This window comes from Rosa rugosa, chromosome 5 (assembly GCF_958449725.1).
Source record: "Rosa rugosa chromosome 5, drRosRugo1.1, whole genome shotgun sequence".
Classification (NCBI taxonomy): Eukaryota; Viridiplantae; Streptophyta; class Magnoliopsida; order Rosales; family Rosaceae; genus Rosa; species Rosa rugosa.
In genome coordinates, this window is record NC_084824.1 from 41,477,946 (window position 1) to 41,496,081 (window position 18,136).

At 37.7% G+C, this 18,136-nt stretch overlaps 1 protein-coding gene across 1 annotated transcript; it reads right to left on the reverse strand.

Moving 5' to 3' along the window:
• Positions 1-8,117: 8,117 nt before the first annotated feature.
• LOC133711676 (uncharacterized mitochondrial protein AtMg00310-like) lies at positions 8,118-8,534 on the reverse strand. Its single transcript, XM_062137778.1, has one exon. The coding sequence runs from the start codon at positions 8,532-8,534 to the stop codon at positions 8,118-8,120; it is 417 nt and encodes a 138-aa protein (XP_061993762.1).
• Between the last annotated feature and the right edge of the window lie 9,602 nt (positions 8,535-18,136).

Genomic DNA, 18,136 nt, shown 5'->3' on the forward strand with positions numbered 1-18,136 from the left:
ACCTGAGAGCAGAAGGCTGATTTGGTTGCAAAATCTTGGGAGGTCAATTTGAACTAGCTAGGGAAAGCACATGGCTGCACATGCTTAAAATTTCTTTTACACCTACTCAAAAGAAAGGACACTTTCCCATGTGCACTTGGAAACAAAGACAGGGAAACCCCACTCTATAAATGCCCTCACATGACTCCACTGGTACTCTTTTTTCTTTGCTCTTTCAAGGGTCTTTCTTACTCTACCTTTTTCCCTCATTTCAAATCAAACACAGCTCACTCCTAGTGCCATAAATTCACTCCTTATTTTCAACTCCTGTACTTCACAGAAAGTCCACTATGGTTCCTCCTCTTAGTTGCTCATTTCGCCTACGTACTTATGGCAAAATTAAGAGAAGAAAACAAGATAAAAAAAGGAAACAAAGGGCTTGCTATGTAATCCATTTGCATCATCTGCTTCCATAGAGTTTCCAGCCTAATTGTTCATAGCACTGCACTGTCAGCACCATAATTGCAACAAATTAATGAAAGGATCGGATTGTCTTGATGCCAACGCTTGGATCTAGAGATCGATTAGACCAAAGTAAAGTGACCCTTCAAGACGATCGAGTATATAGAAATAAGATGTTAATGAATAAAAACATGAAAGATTTACGGTGATTCACCCAATTTAAGCCACGTACAGTCATTATCGATGATGGTTGAGGGAATCATGCATGTCATAGAGAAAACCAGTGCTCTAATTGTTCAATGCTGGCATGCTGCTACTTTTAATCGTGTAATTAACTCAATGTGGCAGTGTCTGAAATATTGAGCTAATGACTCGACCTTATATTTGAAGTGGACCGGTTGTGACAATTCAAGACTGACAGATACAAAAAACTGTCGACTTCTGCAGCAGTACACCGACTTGAACACTGAAGTGATCGATGAGAGGAAAAACGTAATTAATACAAACCGCTACTATTCAATCTCAATGATTGTGAGGACATGCATGTTCCAGTAGTAGGACTTGTTATCTGCATGTGCATTGTCTACAGTTCACTGGCAACAAATGTAGTAGCTGGGAGTCTGAGACTAGTACAGCTTTCAGTGGCTCACAAGTCACAAGTCTGATACTATTCGATCTTCGCATATTCTTATTCACGGGGGCTCACAAGTCACAAGTGTGACTTGTAACTCGCGGATATCATGCAGGCCAAGTTATTTTTGTTACTTTGTCTTTGTGGGTGCCCAGACTTTAGGCTTTTGCTAGGAGTATTACTGAGTAGTAGTGGTCCATACCACGTGTAGAAGTTTGAAACTTTGGCCAGAAAGAGGCCCTCCTCCGTATCCATTAACCCTGCAAAATCACTTCTTGATTGATTTTTATGTGACTGTTTATTATAACTAAATGCATATATGAAAGGTTTAGCCGGTTGTCCGTGCTCAGTTCTCAGCTTTGGATTTGAATCGAGTTTTACCCAGAATGGGTTTTGAGTGGATTGAAATTAATGTAGACGAGGGTGAATTGATTTATGAATTTATCCAAGTAGAAATGGATCTCGGGTTGAGTTCTCTTATTGGGAGTGTTCACCACCATGCTCCACACCGTCAATGTAACCATTATCTCTCCATTCTTCCAAACTCATTTTCACCGTCAGCTGCAGAATTTAGCCGGGACCCACTCAATCATTTTGATCTTGAATTTTTACACCAAATTCAATTCCCTCCCTATTCAATATTTGACCTGCAAATCGAATTTGGAACAGGTAAAGAGAGAGAACAGCTATATCAAGAAAAAGAGAGAGAACGACAGAAGGGAGAGAGAAAATTAAACATTGATCGATGCTTCCAAGCTTGTTTAATCAACATTTGTTTGATTGATCTGTTTTCATTTAGAGCAAAGTTTTTCTCATTTTCTATTATTTGGTTGGAGTGAGGTATAAGTTATAATTTACTATTAATATTTGCAGAGGGTGGAATTTGCCAAAGGTTGACATGGGAGGGGATGCTTTGAATGTTTTTAATTCTCTCCACGTACACTGTTGCTCTTGATCTTACTTCTCTGAGCCATTAGTTAATTCTGGAATCAGTAAATGATTTTTTTTATTTTATCAAAAGAGAACTTCATTCATAATGAACTCAATTACAATGAGATAAAGTACAAAATTCTATAAACATCTTGCCCACTTAGACTTCATACTGAAAGTCTATACTGACGCACTGAAGGAGCCAAGCAGGTCCTGACTCTAAACAAAGGAAAGGTTGACTGACTTTCAATGCCTCTTTTGCAAGACGGTGAGTAACATTATTGCCTTCCCGCTTCACAAAGTGCATACTACAAAACTCAAAAGAATTAATTAAAAATTTAACTTCATCTAGGAGATGTCCTTCAAGACTTAAATCATCACAATCAACTTGTAAAGAATTAATGATGGACAGAGCATCACCTTCTACTTCCAATCTTTTAAACCCCACATGACCAGCGAACCGAAGGCCATGAAGCAAAGCAAGAGCTTCAACTGAACTTGGTTGTAATCCACTTATCCCTCGACCTGGGGGACTGCCATGGCTCCTTTTAACACTCCTTGATGGTCCCTGAACACAACACTCAGTCCACATATACCATTGCTAAGGTCACATGCTCCATCAAAATTCATTTTCAAGTTCCCCCAAATGTGGTGGGCTCCAAGATACTTGGGAGAGTTGTGCCAAAGGTTGCTGGACTCTTTTAGTTTGACAAGCAAGTAGTTCATTGTGCCATTCCCCAGCACATCGACAAAGCTCCTCCAGTTTAAATGTTTTTTCCCCATGTCTATTCAGATTTCTATTCCTCCATAACCACCAAGTCAAGAAGCTAAACTTCTCAAGATCATCATCCGCACTGCAATGGAATTGACGTGTACAAACAAATCAAGAAATGAAGGCTCCTTCCAAGTCTTGCATACTTCACTATGAAAATGTTGGAAAATTTAATATTAAGTTATTTATTTTCTATAATTTGTGGATGAATAATTTAGTGAAAATGTGTGAAGTTGAATAAATGTAAATGACTATGTAATGAGAAGTCATGGCGGTTCACAAAAGATAACTTTTGGTGAAAAGTCATCTCTCCTCCAAAAGTCACATTACATCTATAAAACACTTGCTACATCATATTCTGAAAATAACTTTTCAATTCATCTTTCCTCCTCTCCTTTACATATGATTTCCTAATATCTTGAAAACCAATCAAGTCTTTTCAAGAGAGAGTTTATACACAATCTAAGTTCGCTGTTCTTGAGGTTTGGAGTGCTACTACTACAAGAAAAAGGTCGTTATATCCTGGGAGACGTTTGCCATTAAAACCTTTAAGCACCGATGATGAGGCAATTTCGTTTTAAGAACATAGAACCAAGTTCTAGACTCGATCATATTGTTTAAGGTTCTTCTAACTTTTATTTGGTTTCCATTGTTTAGATTTATGCATTCTATTTGGTATATTATCTGCATAAATAATTTTTTGATTTTCATATTAATATAGCAATTAAACCATATATTTTACCAACACGAAATCTTCTTTGGTCATTAGCTATATATTTATTTTGATATCTGTACATACCTGGACATGCATTACTATCTATTTCAACATTCAATTTTGGTATATCTCTGAGTTATGCATGGTTTTGAAGATAGACTTTTATAAGAATCATATTTGATTGTGTGGTCTATTACAAGTAGTCGAACAAGACGATAAGTATGATACTATGATTAATATATAGGGTAAAGCTATGGTATGTTAACATTTCTCATACATCAACTATTTTTACCACTTTAAGGACTCATGTTACCACTTTGAGGACTAATATTACTATTTTGAGGACTCATATGGTAAACTAAGAAAATTTACCACTTTAAGGACTCATGTTACCACTTTGAAGACTAATATTACTATTTTGAGGACTCTTGTGGTAACTAAGAAAATTTACCACTTTAAGGACTCATGTTACAACATTGAGGACTAATATTACTATTTTGAGGACTCAAATTACCACTTTTAAGGCAATTGTATGCATGTCATACGTTAACATTTTGTAGAATTTTCCTAATATATATCTAGTATCTTGAAGAGAGTAAATATACGGTTTTCTTACGACTAGGCAGTTATGGTGATATTGCATGTTTTGCAATTAATGTAGTTGCCGTTATAATTAATTTATGAATTGTATCCTCAGGCCTTTATTTAAATAATGTGATTACGAATGTCTCATATGCATGAATCCATGAGTTTATCATTATAACTTGAAAAGATGTTTCGTGGTTTCTATATCAATTATATTTAAAAACAATGGTCATCCTTATGTATGTTCAGTCCTGATGTCTGTACCTATATGCATGATTTGATTGAGGGAAAACTTCATGATTGATTATCTATTTGAATATGCATGCACATGACAGAATGAGTTGTAACTAATCTAGAATTTGCAATGTGCAAATTGGAGAATAGCAGTTTTCCATCTATAAACTCCAGTCGGCACTCATGATCATCAATATACAATAAAAGACAATATTGATGAAGAAGTGATCGAGACTTCTGGGTTATGTCATCTGATCAAATTTTCAATTGTGCAGAAATGTTGTTTACAGAACCGGTAAATGACGCTTGGCATTCATGCAAAAAGGTTGATAATAAAATTTGAGATTAATGCATCCTTAAGTCATCTGCTAAATTTGTGATCGAATTGAAAGTAGGTCGTGGCAAATTTGAATCGAAAATTTTGTCTTTAGACATGTCGACCAATCATAGTGAGAACTTTAGTTCCTACTTCTTAGTGAATTTAAAGAAGTATTAATGCTTTAATAATATCAATAGTAATGAGAGAATTGTGGGGGATGATCACACCGTCTTTTCTCTTATGGCGACATTTCAAAATTTGGAAGAATGATAGAATGATAGATTTGGTGATTAGTGGTCTTAAGTCTTAGAAAACCATGGAGGACGCTCTGCAAAATAGTTCATGAGCACCACAGATTTGAGGACAGATGCTTTGCTAATCACAAAGAAAGTACCTCTAAAAATGTGGGGTTGTGGCTAAATTTTAGCCAACATAAGTAGTAAGTCTCTATCAAAGTCTCTATCAATTGATGAATTGAAGACTTAACTTGGTAATAACTACTCTCCAATGAATTTAGTTCATATATTGAATTTGATTTGCGATAGAGTCATAGTCAAACAAGTGGGTCCAATTATTTAAATCGCAGTTTGACTAGAGAGTAAGTTGATCATCGAAGGAAATGGGGTGTAAGCCTAAAATATAAAGTCGCCACTATGGATACCCAACCTAGTTGACTGGAGATCCCAAGATCTAGGTTCAAAGGGACAACTAAATGGTACATAACTTTAAAGTAGCATTGTGGAGATAAATCTCCTTCCCATATCCTATGATGAAACAATATATGCACAATGAGTGAGGGTAAGGTTTGCTTTTAATGGTTCCTATAGCTTGATTTTCAAGTGGGGTATAGAAGGATACTCTTCATAGAAAGCCACTTATATGAGTGTGAAATGAGGTCGTTTCTATGAGAATTTTGAGGGCTGAATTCTCTAAAGCACTCATGAATACCGGGTGTTGTCCATGGCCAGAATGACACAACTGTAGAACTAGATGTGTACGAAAAGATATTGTGTGAATACTATTGTCTTGGTTTACATAAATGGCTGAATAGTTGAAGACATCACGTTCACTAATTAGCTAGTAAATCTAATGGTATTTCACTAAGAAAGGTTCAATGCCAAAAACTACCTATCCCGATGCGATATCATTTCAACCGAACTCTCTCATATGTCCACGCGCACCATCCTTTGAAAGTTTCCTCTATCACTAATTATTTCATCCATGTGGGGGATTGTTGGAAAATTTAATATTAAGTTATTTATTTTCCATAATTTGTGGATGAATAATTTAGTTAAAATGTGTGAAGTTGAATAAATGTAAATGACTATGCAATGAGAAGTCATAGCTGTTCACAAAAGATAACTTTTTGTGAAAAGTCATCTCTCCTCCAAAAGTCACCTTACATCTATAAAACACTTGTTACATCATATTCTGAAAATAACTTTTCAATTCATCTTTCCTCCTCTCCTTTACATATGAGTCTTTCCTAATATCTTGAAAACCAATCAAGTTTTTTTAAGAGAGAATTCATACACAATCTAAGTTCGCTGTTCTTGAGGTTTGAAGTGCTACCACTATAAGAAAAAGGTCGTTGTATCATGGGAGACGTTTGCCATTAAAACCTTTAAGCACCAATGAAGAAGTTCGGGTATATAATTTAGAGGCTAAATAAAGCCTACATAGAGACCAAACAATCTTGAAGCAAGTATGGATATTCATTGATTTACTAGTAATTATCAAGATATTTGATAATTAATGGTGATTTGCTTGATTGTCAAGATTGTGCAAAATGGAAGCTGCATATATGGCTGAGATTACACGAGCCATGCGAGGTAATTATCAAGGTTCCAATATATTCCAGTCGAGGACGCGAACGCGAACAAGTTGGGTAAGGAAACAATCGGCTTGCTCGCGATCATCAAGGAAGGTATATATACTCTTATATATATATATATATATATATATATATATATATACAGCTCCTATCCAGAGCGAGGCCTCGCTCTGAAATTAAAATGCGCTTTTAAAGTTTAGGGTCACTTTTCGGTCGCATATCCACATCTCAACCGTTCAGTTTTTAGGTACTAATGTATAGATCATCTCTGCAAAATTTCAGCCGAATTGATGGTCGTTAAGGCATTGATAACTGCCTTAAAGCTAGTATGGTTCAGATTAGACAGATTAAGTTTGTCCATTGGTTTAAGCGAGTTAGATACCTTAAAGATCATCAATTTGGCTGAAATTTTGCAAAGATGATCTATACATTAGTACCTAAAAACTGAACGGTCGAGATGTGGATATGAGACCGAAAAGCGACCATAAACTCTAACCTCGCACTTTAATTTTAGAGCGAGGCCTCGCTTTGGATAAATATTATATATATATATATATTAATGGCCCATGCAATTAAAGCGTATGGTGGGTCAATTAAGGAAGGCTATCATCCTTCAGCACGAATATATATATAAGGCACTACAACAAAATCAGGTATTAGTGACCAAATGTTAGTGACCACTTTAATATTGGTCACAAATACTATTGAATTAATGACCAATACTACCAATTGGTCACTAACAATTTTAGGACCAACTAAATTCATTTACCCGCCCATTGTTCAAACTTTAATGACCAAAAGTTTTAATACTAGTGACCATTCATGTTGGGTCAATTAAGGAAGGTTATCATCCTTCAGTACGAATATATATACAAGGCTAGGAATCAAGGCTGCTCATGGAATTAAGGTGTATGGACATGGAACAACACATGGAAGAAACAATCATCCTCTAATTGCAATCATCAATGAATATATATGCAATTAACGTTGCCTAGAGGAAGATTACGTCCAAGACTCCAAGAGGCAATTAACCTTGCCTATATTCTAGCTACGACAGAGGCAAATAACTATTTCTTATTGCCTACGATAGTTATCAAGACTATTAAGAGTTTTGATTTGATTCAAGGCCAATAACTGTGGCCTAAAATATAATATTTCATTCATATTAGGAAGGAGAATCTGCAGCGAGTAGCCTATATATAGAGGCTAAAGACGATATACAACACACAACACCTCAATCAACTAATCTCTCAGATTATCAAAGTCTCTTCGGAGCAAACCTACCTTCAACCTAGTTGAAACTAGCGAAGCAAGGGTAACTCCCTCGCAACCCAGCGAAGTTAAAGTCACGCTTTAGCAAAACTCGTGCTTTCTCCTACTTCCCGGTAATTGCTTTGCTCAACCTACAACGTTGAGTATCGACCCGGTGACCCAAAAGATCACACCACAAGTCCTTATCCGTAAGGCATAGAAAAGAACCTTGTGACGAGGTTGGTGTTCTCTTCGTCCATAGCGTTTGATAAGAAGTCAGGTCAAGGGACGCCCCGACGACTACACTGCACAATGTTGGCACGCTCGCGCATTCAAAATAGACTGTTTGCTAGCCAGACTGCTTTTGGAGCCAAACACCAATGATCTTTTACCCTAAAATATCCTCTACGCCGTTTTAGCTAACATTGATTGATTAAACGCCCTCAAGTCCCGGAATCCTAGACCTCTTTCTTCCTTCCTTTTACAAAGCTTCTTCCAACTACACCAATGGATTCCCCTTTTTCCTCCACCCTTCCCCCACCAGAACTGAGAAACTTTCGATTGAAACTTCTTGCACACTCTAATTGGCAATTGGAACACACTCATAGAATAAGTGGGAATAGCTTGAGCAACTGCTTTTATTAAAACAAGCTTACCCGTTTTTAAGAGGAACTTCCCTTGCCAACCTTGCATGTGAAAGTCAAGTCGTTCATTCATCTTCTGAAATACTTCTTTCTTATTTCTGCCAATAGTAGTAGGAAGTTCCAGGTATTTTTCATGGAACTCCACAATTGGCACATTGAGCATCTCCTGTACTTCCATCTTTACTTAATCAGAAATATTAGGGCCAAAAGAAAGAGCTGACTTTTGAAAAATTAATTTTCTGACCAGTTGCAGACTCGTATAATAGCAAACATTGCTTCAAAGAAACACTCTCCTTTACTGTAGCATTAACAAACAGTAAGCTATAGTCTGCAAATAATAAATGAGAAATAGAAGGTGCCGTAGGAGCCCTATGCACTCCATGAATCAAACCCATACTATTTGCATGATGCAGAAGATCAGATAAACCTTCTGATATAAAGAGAAACAGATACGGGGATAGAGGGTCACCCTGCCGAATACCCCTAGAAGGTTTGAAATTGCCCACAGGCTACCCTTTCCATAGCACAGAAAAAGAAACTGAACTGACGCACCTCATAATCAGATTCACCCAATTTTCCGCAAAGCCAAACTTCAACATTACCTCACGTACGAATCTCCATTCCACCCTATCATACCCTTTGCTAATGTCCAACTTGAGAACCATTTTTGGGAAGAAGTGGACTTCTGAAGCTTGATAGTATGAACAGTTTCAAATGCAGCAATAATATTGTCTTAAATGCTTCTACCAGGTACAAAGGCACTATGAGTACTAGATATAACATTAGGCAGATATTTCTTTAGCCGGTTTGCTATAAACCTGGAAATTAGCTTTTAGATGGTGAAACAAAGGCTAATAGGCCAGAATTCTGTAACATTTTTGGGACTGGAACATTTGGGAATCAAAGAAATAAGTGTATGATTAAATTCATGCAGCTCCTTACCCTTATTAAGCACCCCCAGACAAAACTCAGATACCGCTTCTCCTACTACATGCTAATAACTTTTGAAAAACAACGCTGACATTCCACCCCCAGGAGATTTACTCGCCCTCATATGCTTCAAAGCCATCTCAATCTCCCACTGTTTAAATGGTTGCAGCAACTTACTATTAATCTCCTCACCCACCTTTCTAGGAATAGAATCAAGAACTAGCTCCACATTCCCACAACCCTCCGATGTGTACAAGTTGGTAAAATAAGACACAAATGCAGATTGTATGTCATCCACCTCCTCACACCATCTACCCGCTTGATTAAATATCCCCAACACTTTGTTTTGCTTCCCCCTCCCTTTAGCAAAAGCATGGAAGTATTTAGTGTTTTTGTCACCCTCTTGAAGCCAATCCACTCTTGACCGTTGCTTCCAAAGTGACTCTTCATAGGCTGCAAACTTATCCAAATCAGCTTTGATTAACACTCTTTGCTGCCGGTCTGCCTCACTACTAGCATCTATGGGAAATTGTTGGAGCGAATATTTGAGCTCAGCAATCTTCTTAGGCACATGGCCTATCACATCCCTATTTCATTTTTGCAAGTTTGAAGCACAAGAATTAATTCTGGAGAATAGATTGTCATTAGAATGCCTCTCTTGAGCGTGTTTAATGATGTCTCCACACTGATCTTCCTTCACCCAAAAGCTTTCAAAAAGAAATCTACGTTTTACTTGCTGTTTCTTTGCCAATCCAACCCCAAGTAAATCAAATAGAAGTGGAAGGTGGTCACTAGCCCCCACATCTAAGTGAAAAACATGGGCATTAGGAAAAAACCCTATTGACTCCACATTAAGAAATCCCCTATCCAACCTTTCCGAAATAGAACCATTACTCCAAGTAAACTGAGGACCTGAAAACTCAATCTCCAGTAAAGCGCAATCATTCACCACCTCACCAAATCTCTCCATTTGACTCATTGGTCTAAGCCTCCCTGCACTTTTTTCTTCATCTCTAAGAATCTCATTAAAATCCCCAAATACCACCCATGCCTCATGATGTAAACAATGTGATAATCGACGTAGCACTTCCCAAGAGTGATGTCTATCCCCAGTAGATGGATTCCCATAGAACCCGGTTATTCTGACTGGTGCATCATTCACTTTTACCCCGCATCAATAAACCCCGGGGTCTCATCCACCACACTAACCTGCAGATTATCTTTCCAACAAAGTGCTAACCCTCCTCCTTGCTTACCAGTCCTCTCCACCACACGACATTGAGGGTACCCCCAAAGAATCACACAATTTAATCATTGCATCCTTCTTCTTTTTTGTCTCCATGAGGAAGACAATGTCTGGATCTTGAGGCCTAGGCAACTTTTTTAGGGCATTGAATATGGATGGGTTCCTAAGCCCACACACATTCAAACTTAGTATGATCATTGCTCGTGGTGGGTCCGAGTCATGGATCCCACCACTTCAGTTCCAGAGTTAACAGAACTAAAGCTTCCAGCCACAACATTCTTCTTCTTTCTAATCTTCAAAGGTGACTCAACCAGTAACTTCTTGCTAGGAGAACAGTTGAATGTCAAACCTTTCCTTCTGCCTCTTTTACTAGAAGATGTAGATAGAGCATGTGCTCCACTATTAGTTCGCTCATCAGCTCCTTGAGTCTTCTTACCTTTCCACCCTTTCTTCTTCTTGGGGCTAGGTTTCTCCAAAGTTAAGTCCACACCCTTCGCATCCCTTGCTCCCATTGCGTGTTCCGCAAGAAAGTTGCTTCTGATGTCTCCATCCAGGTTTCCCTCAATAACCAGCACATTAAATAGCTCATTAAAAGAACCACCCTAGCCATATTCAAATTCAGTTCTCCCTCTTCGCCTTGGTCATATCCACCTCAATGTTGGGTTGTTCCCAAATAAGTTTTCGATGCTCTGAGATACCATTAAACTCCACACCTCCCAGAACTCTATCATCCAATCTATTTGCTTCTTTACTTCTCTCTCGAACCAAACCACACACTGGAACCTCTAGAGCTTTAACTAACCAACACTTCTTATTTAGGATCAACCCAAAATAACGCCCTTCGAATTGTCCATTAGGATCAATGGAAAAGACATTCTTACAAAGAGTCTTCCATTTTCCATATTTCTCCACCGTAATCCTCCCAGCCAATCTATCTTCGCACACCGCCCCCACATGATCAAGTTTCTCGCAAAATAGACAGAAATGCGGAAGATGTTCATACTCGAAGAACACTTTACACAAAGAATTGTCTCGTGGATCAAGTTGCATCAATAAGCCCTTATGTATCAGCTCTGATATCCTTAATACCCTAAATCTCAAGAAACTACCTATACCGTCTCCAAAAATTTCATCATCAATTTTGCCAAACTCACCGATACTCCGCTCAATCTTCTCTCCCATCTCTCTAACGTGAGAAAAGCTGGAGGTAACCCTTTAGCCCTTATCCAGAAATCCTGGTTTGTCAGAGCCACTCACCCTGGATCAATTAACCCATCTGTAGAAGCCAACATCAAAAGTTCATTATCAAAGGACCACGGACTACCTTCAAGTACACACAACTGGTCATCATCAGACTTAAAAGAGAATACAAATCTCTCAAAATTCTCCCAGTCCAAGATCGAGAACTCCTCTTTGGTTGGCCAAATCCTCTTAATAATATGCCTAAAGGACTCCCTGTTTATCTTCTTGTTTGTGAGAACCTTTCCCACGAGCTAAAATCTGGTAGCCATCAGCTATCTCGGGTCATCCACTGTGACAACTTCCAGATCATTGTCATCCTGGATTGCTAGACACCGAGAGAACTCACCAACAACCTCTTCCATCTTCAATATCCCAGACACAACTACTGTCCACGCCCACATCGTCAATCGGACTAGCCACCACATACACCTCGCCGTGGCGATAGGGCGCAATCGATGTATGGGTAACACTAGTTTTACTTGTCGCACGGCAAAACCCTAGGATAGCACTCAAACCCTAACTTGAGATGGAGAAGGGACTTTTTAACTTAATATTTGTTAAGTAATCAGTAAATGATGTTATTCGTTTAATTAAAAACAATCTGTTTTATATTTTGAACCAAATAGATATTCATAAAATATAGATTAAAGAGTAAAACTAATCTAATACTAAAAAAAAAAAAAAACGTTATCGTTTATAGTTTAGAACTTTTTTTTATAATCAAATTGGGGTGTCAATCCTTTAAAAGTTAAAGAGAAGCAAACATTACACAATAACCTACCTTATGAAGGGCCCAATAGAAATGAGCTATTGCTAAGAGCCCTAACACTAGAACCCTACGTAAGTTGCCTTGGATAGCAACTAAAGAACAAGTAACCAAGACCAATGACACTTTTAGGAGCGGATCCGAACCAGGCCAAGCTCCCCTCCCAATTTATTCTTAATGCTTCTGGGACCTCCTTACGTATAGGGGGCTTCCCAGAAGCAACAACCACATGCTCCATAGACTCAGGAAATTTCAGCTTCCTCTTCTTGGACCCCTTAAGAAGCCTACCAATCTTCACACCAGCACCTGCACCAACCATTTTTGGCTTGTTCTTATTGCCTTTTGGCCTTCCTCTTTAATGCTTTTTGGACAGTGAAACAACAATACCACCAACTTGTGAAGCAAAAGCCAACGAATGCTCGAAATCTAGCTGAACAGTCTTAGAAGGCATTACCTTATTGGGTCGCTTGACATATGTCATGAGCTTGAACCAGCATGACGCTTCACTCCCGCCACCAATGGCACTACCTCTGGTGTGATCACCATAGTAGTCTCGTTCAAGGTTGGGTGACAATCACTATTAGGGTTAGCAGTCCCAAACAGTGCAGCAACTTGCCTAGCCAGGAGTTGGGAAGTTGAGCCTGTGATAGAACCCACCCCAGATTTCACCATGAAATTCGAAGTGGTCTTGCCAGGGTCCACTTTAGGAATAACTCTACTAAAAATTCGGAAGAATCACTCATATAAATGGACTACCCAAAACTTGTAAAAACAATCTAACACTTTTCAAATCAACAACCACCCTGAACTCCTACAGCCTACCTACTCCCCAAAATTCACTACCAAACTCCACAACCGGATATAATACAATATAATTATGAATCATCTCAATTTACAATTACACAAGAGTTTAGTAATCAGTACAATCTAATACTTTTAAGGATAAACAAAATATAAGAGTAGGATACATAAATCCTACAATATACGGAAGCAATGACGACAATACCTCGACTCCAAGTACGCCTGACCTTGACTAGTTTAGTCTGCAAATAGGGTATCTGAAACTAAAGAGCCCAAGGGAAAATACTCGAAAAACACGTTAGCACTAGTGGACATAAAAATAAATATTTGCATAATTGAAATAAAAAAAAAACTTTAATACTTTCACACTTTATTAATTTAAAATCATTGATGCATGCAAAGTTTAAAATGAAATTTTCTAAAAAACGAACCAGCCCCGCTTGTTAAGTATAAAAGTAAAATATGGGGAAGAAAAAGTCACCATACAATAAAAGGGCCTCCCAGACTCTTGTAATAGCCTCCCAGGCTAAACGCTCGACTGCAACCCACAAGGTGATGTGAGGTAGAGCATTGAGCTAGCTAGCAGTATAAATACAACCCAAGTATGGTGAAGAAAACAACTTAAAAACAAACAAAAAACTCTTCAAAACAAAAAATCTCGCATAAAATAACATAAATAATCGCAAAGCAAGTCACAAGTACGATTCCTAACAGCACTCTAAAAATCTCATTACAAATTGATAAATAAAGTTCATATGCCAGATTAAATTATAAACCAAATATCATAAACAAGATCCAAATCCGAATTCTAACAAACCTCAAGGAAATCATCTCTACAGCAGTCCCATGCCAAAACCAAAAGCCGATAAATATTAGATAATTTTGAAAATCTTTCAGAAAGCTCAGAATCGACGAATAAAAACATATTTCAGTTCTACAAATAGCCTCAAAAAACAATTCGTCGAAAATTATCATAATTCATAAATTGTCCTCAAATCCAGAATTCTCTTCGGAAAACATTTCCATAAATGCAAGTCATGACTGAGCTCAAATCCCAATATAAAATGAAAACCATAAGTCATGACTAATATCGCAAATTCAAATCCGAGCAAAGGAAATTCATCAAGGTAATTCTTTTTTCGAAATCCAATCCAACATGCTCAATATAATTTCAATATGTATAGTAAAATCCATATTTGAAAATCATGACGGAAATCAATAAACCATTTTTGAAATAAAATCCAATATGCCAACAAAATAAATACAAGCATTCATTTAGAAAAATAATTGCATGCATATAATTTAAAACAAAAGTCCACTCACTGTATAGCTTAGACGGTCATGCGTAAAGAATTCATCATCAAGCAAATGCTCGGTATGTCGCCCTGTATACAAAAGTACATTTTAAATAACCGCACATAAGGTTCAAAATAAATTTACAATATTAAATCAAAAACTAAATATTGTCGACCCTCTGAAATCTAAAAGTTCCAAAACTTCTCAGAATCTAACCAAACTTCAACAACATCATTGTTTCATCGATTTTAGCGTTCTAGAATGGAAACGAAGGAAATCCAACGGTTATATCTCTATAAACTGACACCCGAAACTCCAAACTTCAGAATTCTCTGATCGATATCAAACCTTCACCAAAATATACCAATTTGTACCCACACCATCAAGACATCAAGCCCTAGCTAATGAGCTAAACTGAAAGGCCGGAAGCGGTCCCACGCACCACTAATTCAATCGCCTAATCGGGTATCACAACCGATGTCAATTTTTTCATTACAACAACCCCAATCATTCTTAAAACTACAACAAGGTCAGAATCGTAAGCATTTGGCTGAAATTTATCTCGAAAGTATACGGGGTCCAACTTCTTCAATGCTTCGATTCTCGCTTCTCCGATCAAATCGAGGCTTGTACTAGTATGATCGAAAAAGCATGGGCTTTAAAACCCAGTGGTGGCATCATCAGAGGTGGCTGGAAAACGGAGATCGAACTGGGTCAAGGATATGGCCAGCCGAGCTGAGTTTTGCTTCGAATCTCTATTTTTGGTGCAAATCAAAGCTATTGGTGGCCATAGTCTTGGACGTCATGGCGACGCGTGCCGAACGTGACCTCTCCGGTTGTCTGGGGTGGCCGGACGGCGACCAAACCTGTCGGATAGTGAATCCAAGTCGGGTTGCAGTCTGGTCATGTTGAGAGAAAACTAAGATTAGGTTTCTCTGACCAAAATGGAAACTTTTCGAAAATTGAAAGTTTCCCTTTACAACTTTCTATATATAGGATGTTTCCAGAATAATAACTTCGACCATAACTTCTTTGTACGAACTCTAATTTAGATGTACCATGTGTATGACTTGATACACATTTACGCAAGCGTACGTATCATTGTCAAGATAGGGAAATATTATGCCCAAAGTTTATCGTACCACGGGGATTAGTGGCTAACCTACAATCCTTGGGTAGTCGGAACTAAAGTCACAAGCAAATAAAGAAAAGTAAAATAAATAAAAAGGCTAATCTAAGGCACCAAGCCTTAGCAATGCTCGGCTTTGGTTTTCACCAAAGCCTAATCAAAACTAAAAGCCTAGTGATGACTATTTACAATGAGGTAGTAATTGTCATTAAACATTGTGATTTAATTTTCTAAAAAGACTAAGTCAAAAACTAAATTAACAACAACAATTAAAAACAAAGAAAATAAAAATAAAAGAGAGATAGGTTTGGGTACTAGGGATCACTCTCTAGCAATTTCAATGCAACGAACACATTTCAAGCAAACAAACATATTTTCATGAGAACCAAATCCCGTACTTAATGCCGGTCAAGGCCACTAAGCCGAATTTCCTTAAGGGTATTCACATTTTCGGTTAGGACAAATATGAACTCTCTAATTCATGAGTTAGTACCTTAGTAGGGCTACCAAAACATGAACTAAAGGCCTAGAGCTCTAGAAATTAGGGATTTAAGCATGCAATAGTTACAACCTAAAATTTAACGATTGCTTAGTTCTCTACCTAATGCCGGTTAAGGCCACTAAGTCAATTTCTTTTATTTGGTATCCATTCTTCCGGTTAAGGCAAGAATGAACTCTCTAACCCTAATCATTATGCCTTATTAGGGCCACAACGTCTAGGATTAAAGGCGAAGGGCACAAGAAAATAGAAACTTAGGCAATCATTCATTCTCGATTAAGTAACTACTTGACACACCACACTAATTACATGAAGCTAGTGAACAAAAGAACCACCAATTGTATCACACATCACAAATCTCAACACATAACAAAGAGAGTGGTCAATTCCCTAAATTCATGCATCAAGAATCAATTAACATAGTAATTAGAGTGCACCCATATGAAAATACATTATTTATCACTTGAAAAATATGTTCATTACATCAAAGTTGAGCTAGAGTTAGAAACCCTAGCTCCCAAAAGTAACTACTCACAACCCATATTCATGAACATCAAAATTACAAAATTCAAATAGCAAAGAGTAGAGAAGTGTAGGAGAAAACAATGATAGTCACAAATAGCTAGGAAGCTAGCATGACTAGCCTTGAATTACAACTCCCACAAAATACCCAAATCTTGAATCTTGTAGAGATTGAGCCCCTTGATGGATCCTTGATGCTTTGTGTGAGTAGTTCTTCAAATCTCAAAAGAAATTATAAAGAAAAGAAGAAAAAATGGGGGGAAAGGAGGGAGAGTGAGAGCAGCCCAAGGCTGCCCCCTGTTTTGGTGCGGCGCTGTAGAAGGGTGTAGATGATAATTAGGTCGTGGTCTCCATATATGTATATATAGGGTGCTGTTCGTGTAGAAAGGAATGGATCAGGTCAATGGCTGAAGTGTAGCCACGTGGTGAAGGGAAAAACAAAGAAGGATGTCAGCAAGGTTTAATTAAGCAAAAGGTTTGCTTAATTAAATGGTCAACACGTGTGCAGCAACATTTCTTCTTTTATTTTCTTTTATTTATTTATTTATTTCTTTTCTCTTCCACCAACTGCCAACACACGGGCCTCACACTGATGACGTTGACCTTGGTCAACACATTGATCAACTGTTGATTTTTCCTATCATTTTGTCGGAAACTCCATTTTGCTCAATTTTTCCGTCATTTTCTTTCGATTTCCGTAACTCCGCTTATTTCCTACAAGTAAATAAAAAATAGATTAATTACATTATAATTAACTTGAGGACTAACTAATTTCTAGTGTTTTAGATATAATTATACGCATAAAAATGCGTGTAATCACACCCCCACACTTGAACTTTGCTTGTCCTCAAGCAAACTAAATGAAATCAAATCCGAAAATCTACTAACTCACAAACATAAAGAAAGTGTAGTATTAGCCTTTCCAACCATGACCCTCGGAGAACTAATTATGTACATGACCATGAAGTAGACGTAAGCACAACATAAGATTTTCGAATTTGTAAGGCAATTAAGATGCACATGTGAGAAATGCTCAAGTATATGCATGTGTTGATCATGTGTCAAACCAATCCACCACAATCAAATAGGCACATAGAAGACCCGATATAACCCGCTAAACTCACATAGGTTCACTACATATTACCGCTCAAGTGTTTAGGGGTTATATGTGTTTCACTCAAAAGCAATTTCACAACACGCGCCGCCATATGCTTGCTCTTCGGTCTCATCTCCGCTAGGTAACCCACAACATTCAAGATTAAGAGGTCTTTTATTTGGTTGTAATGGGGCTAAGGGCAAGTGGCTATAAGAAATGAAGGATAAGGAAATACAAAGTCCATAGAAATCGG

What these genes read in the sequence shown, in the direction of transcription:
- LOC133711676 (XM_062137778.1), bottom strand. Translation starts at nt 8,534, where the DNA reads ATGGAAGTACAGGAGATGCTCAATGTGCCAATTGTGGAGTTCCATGAA.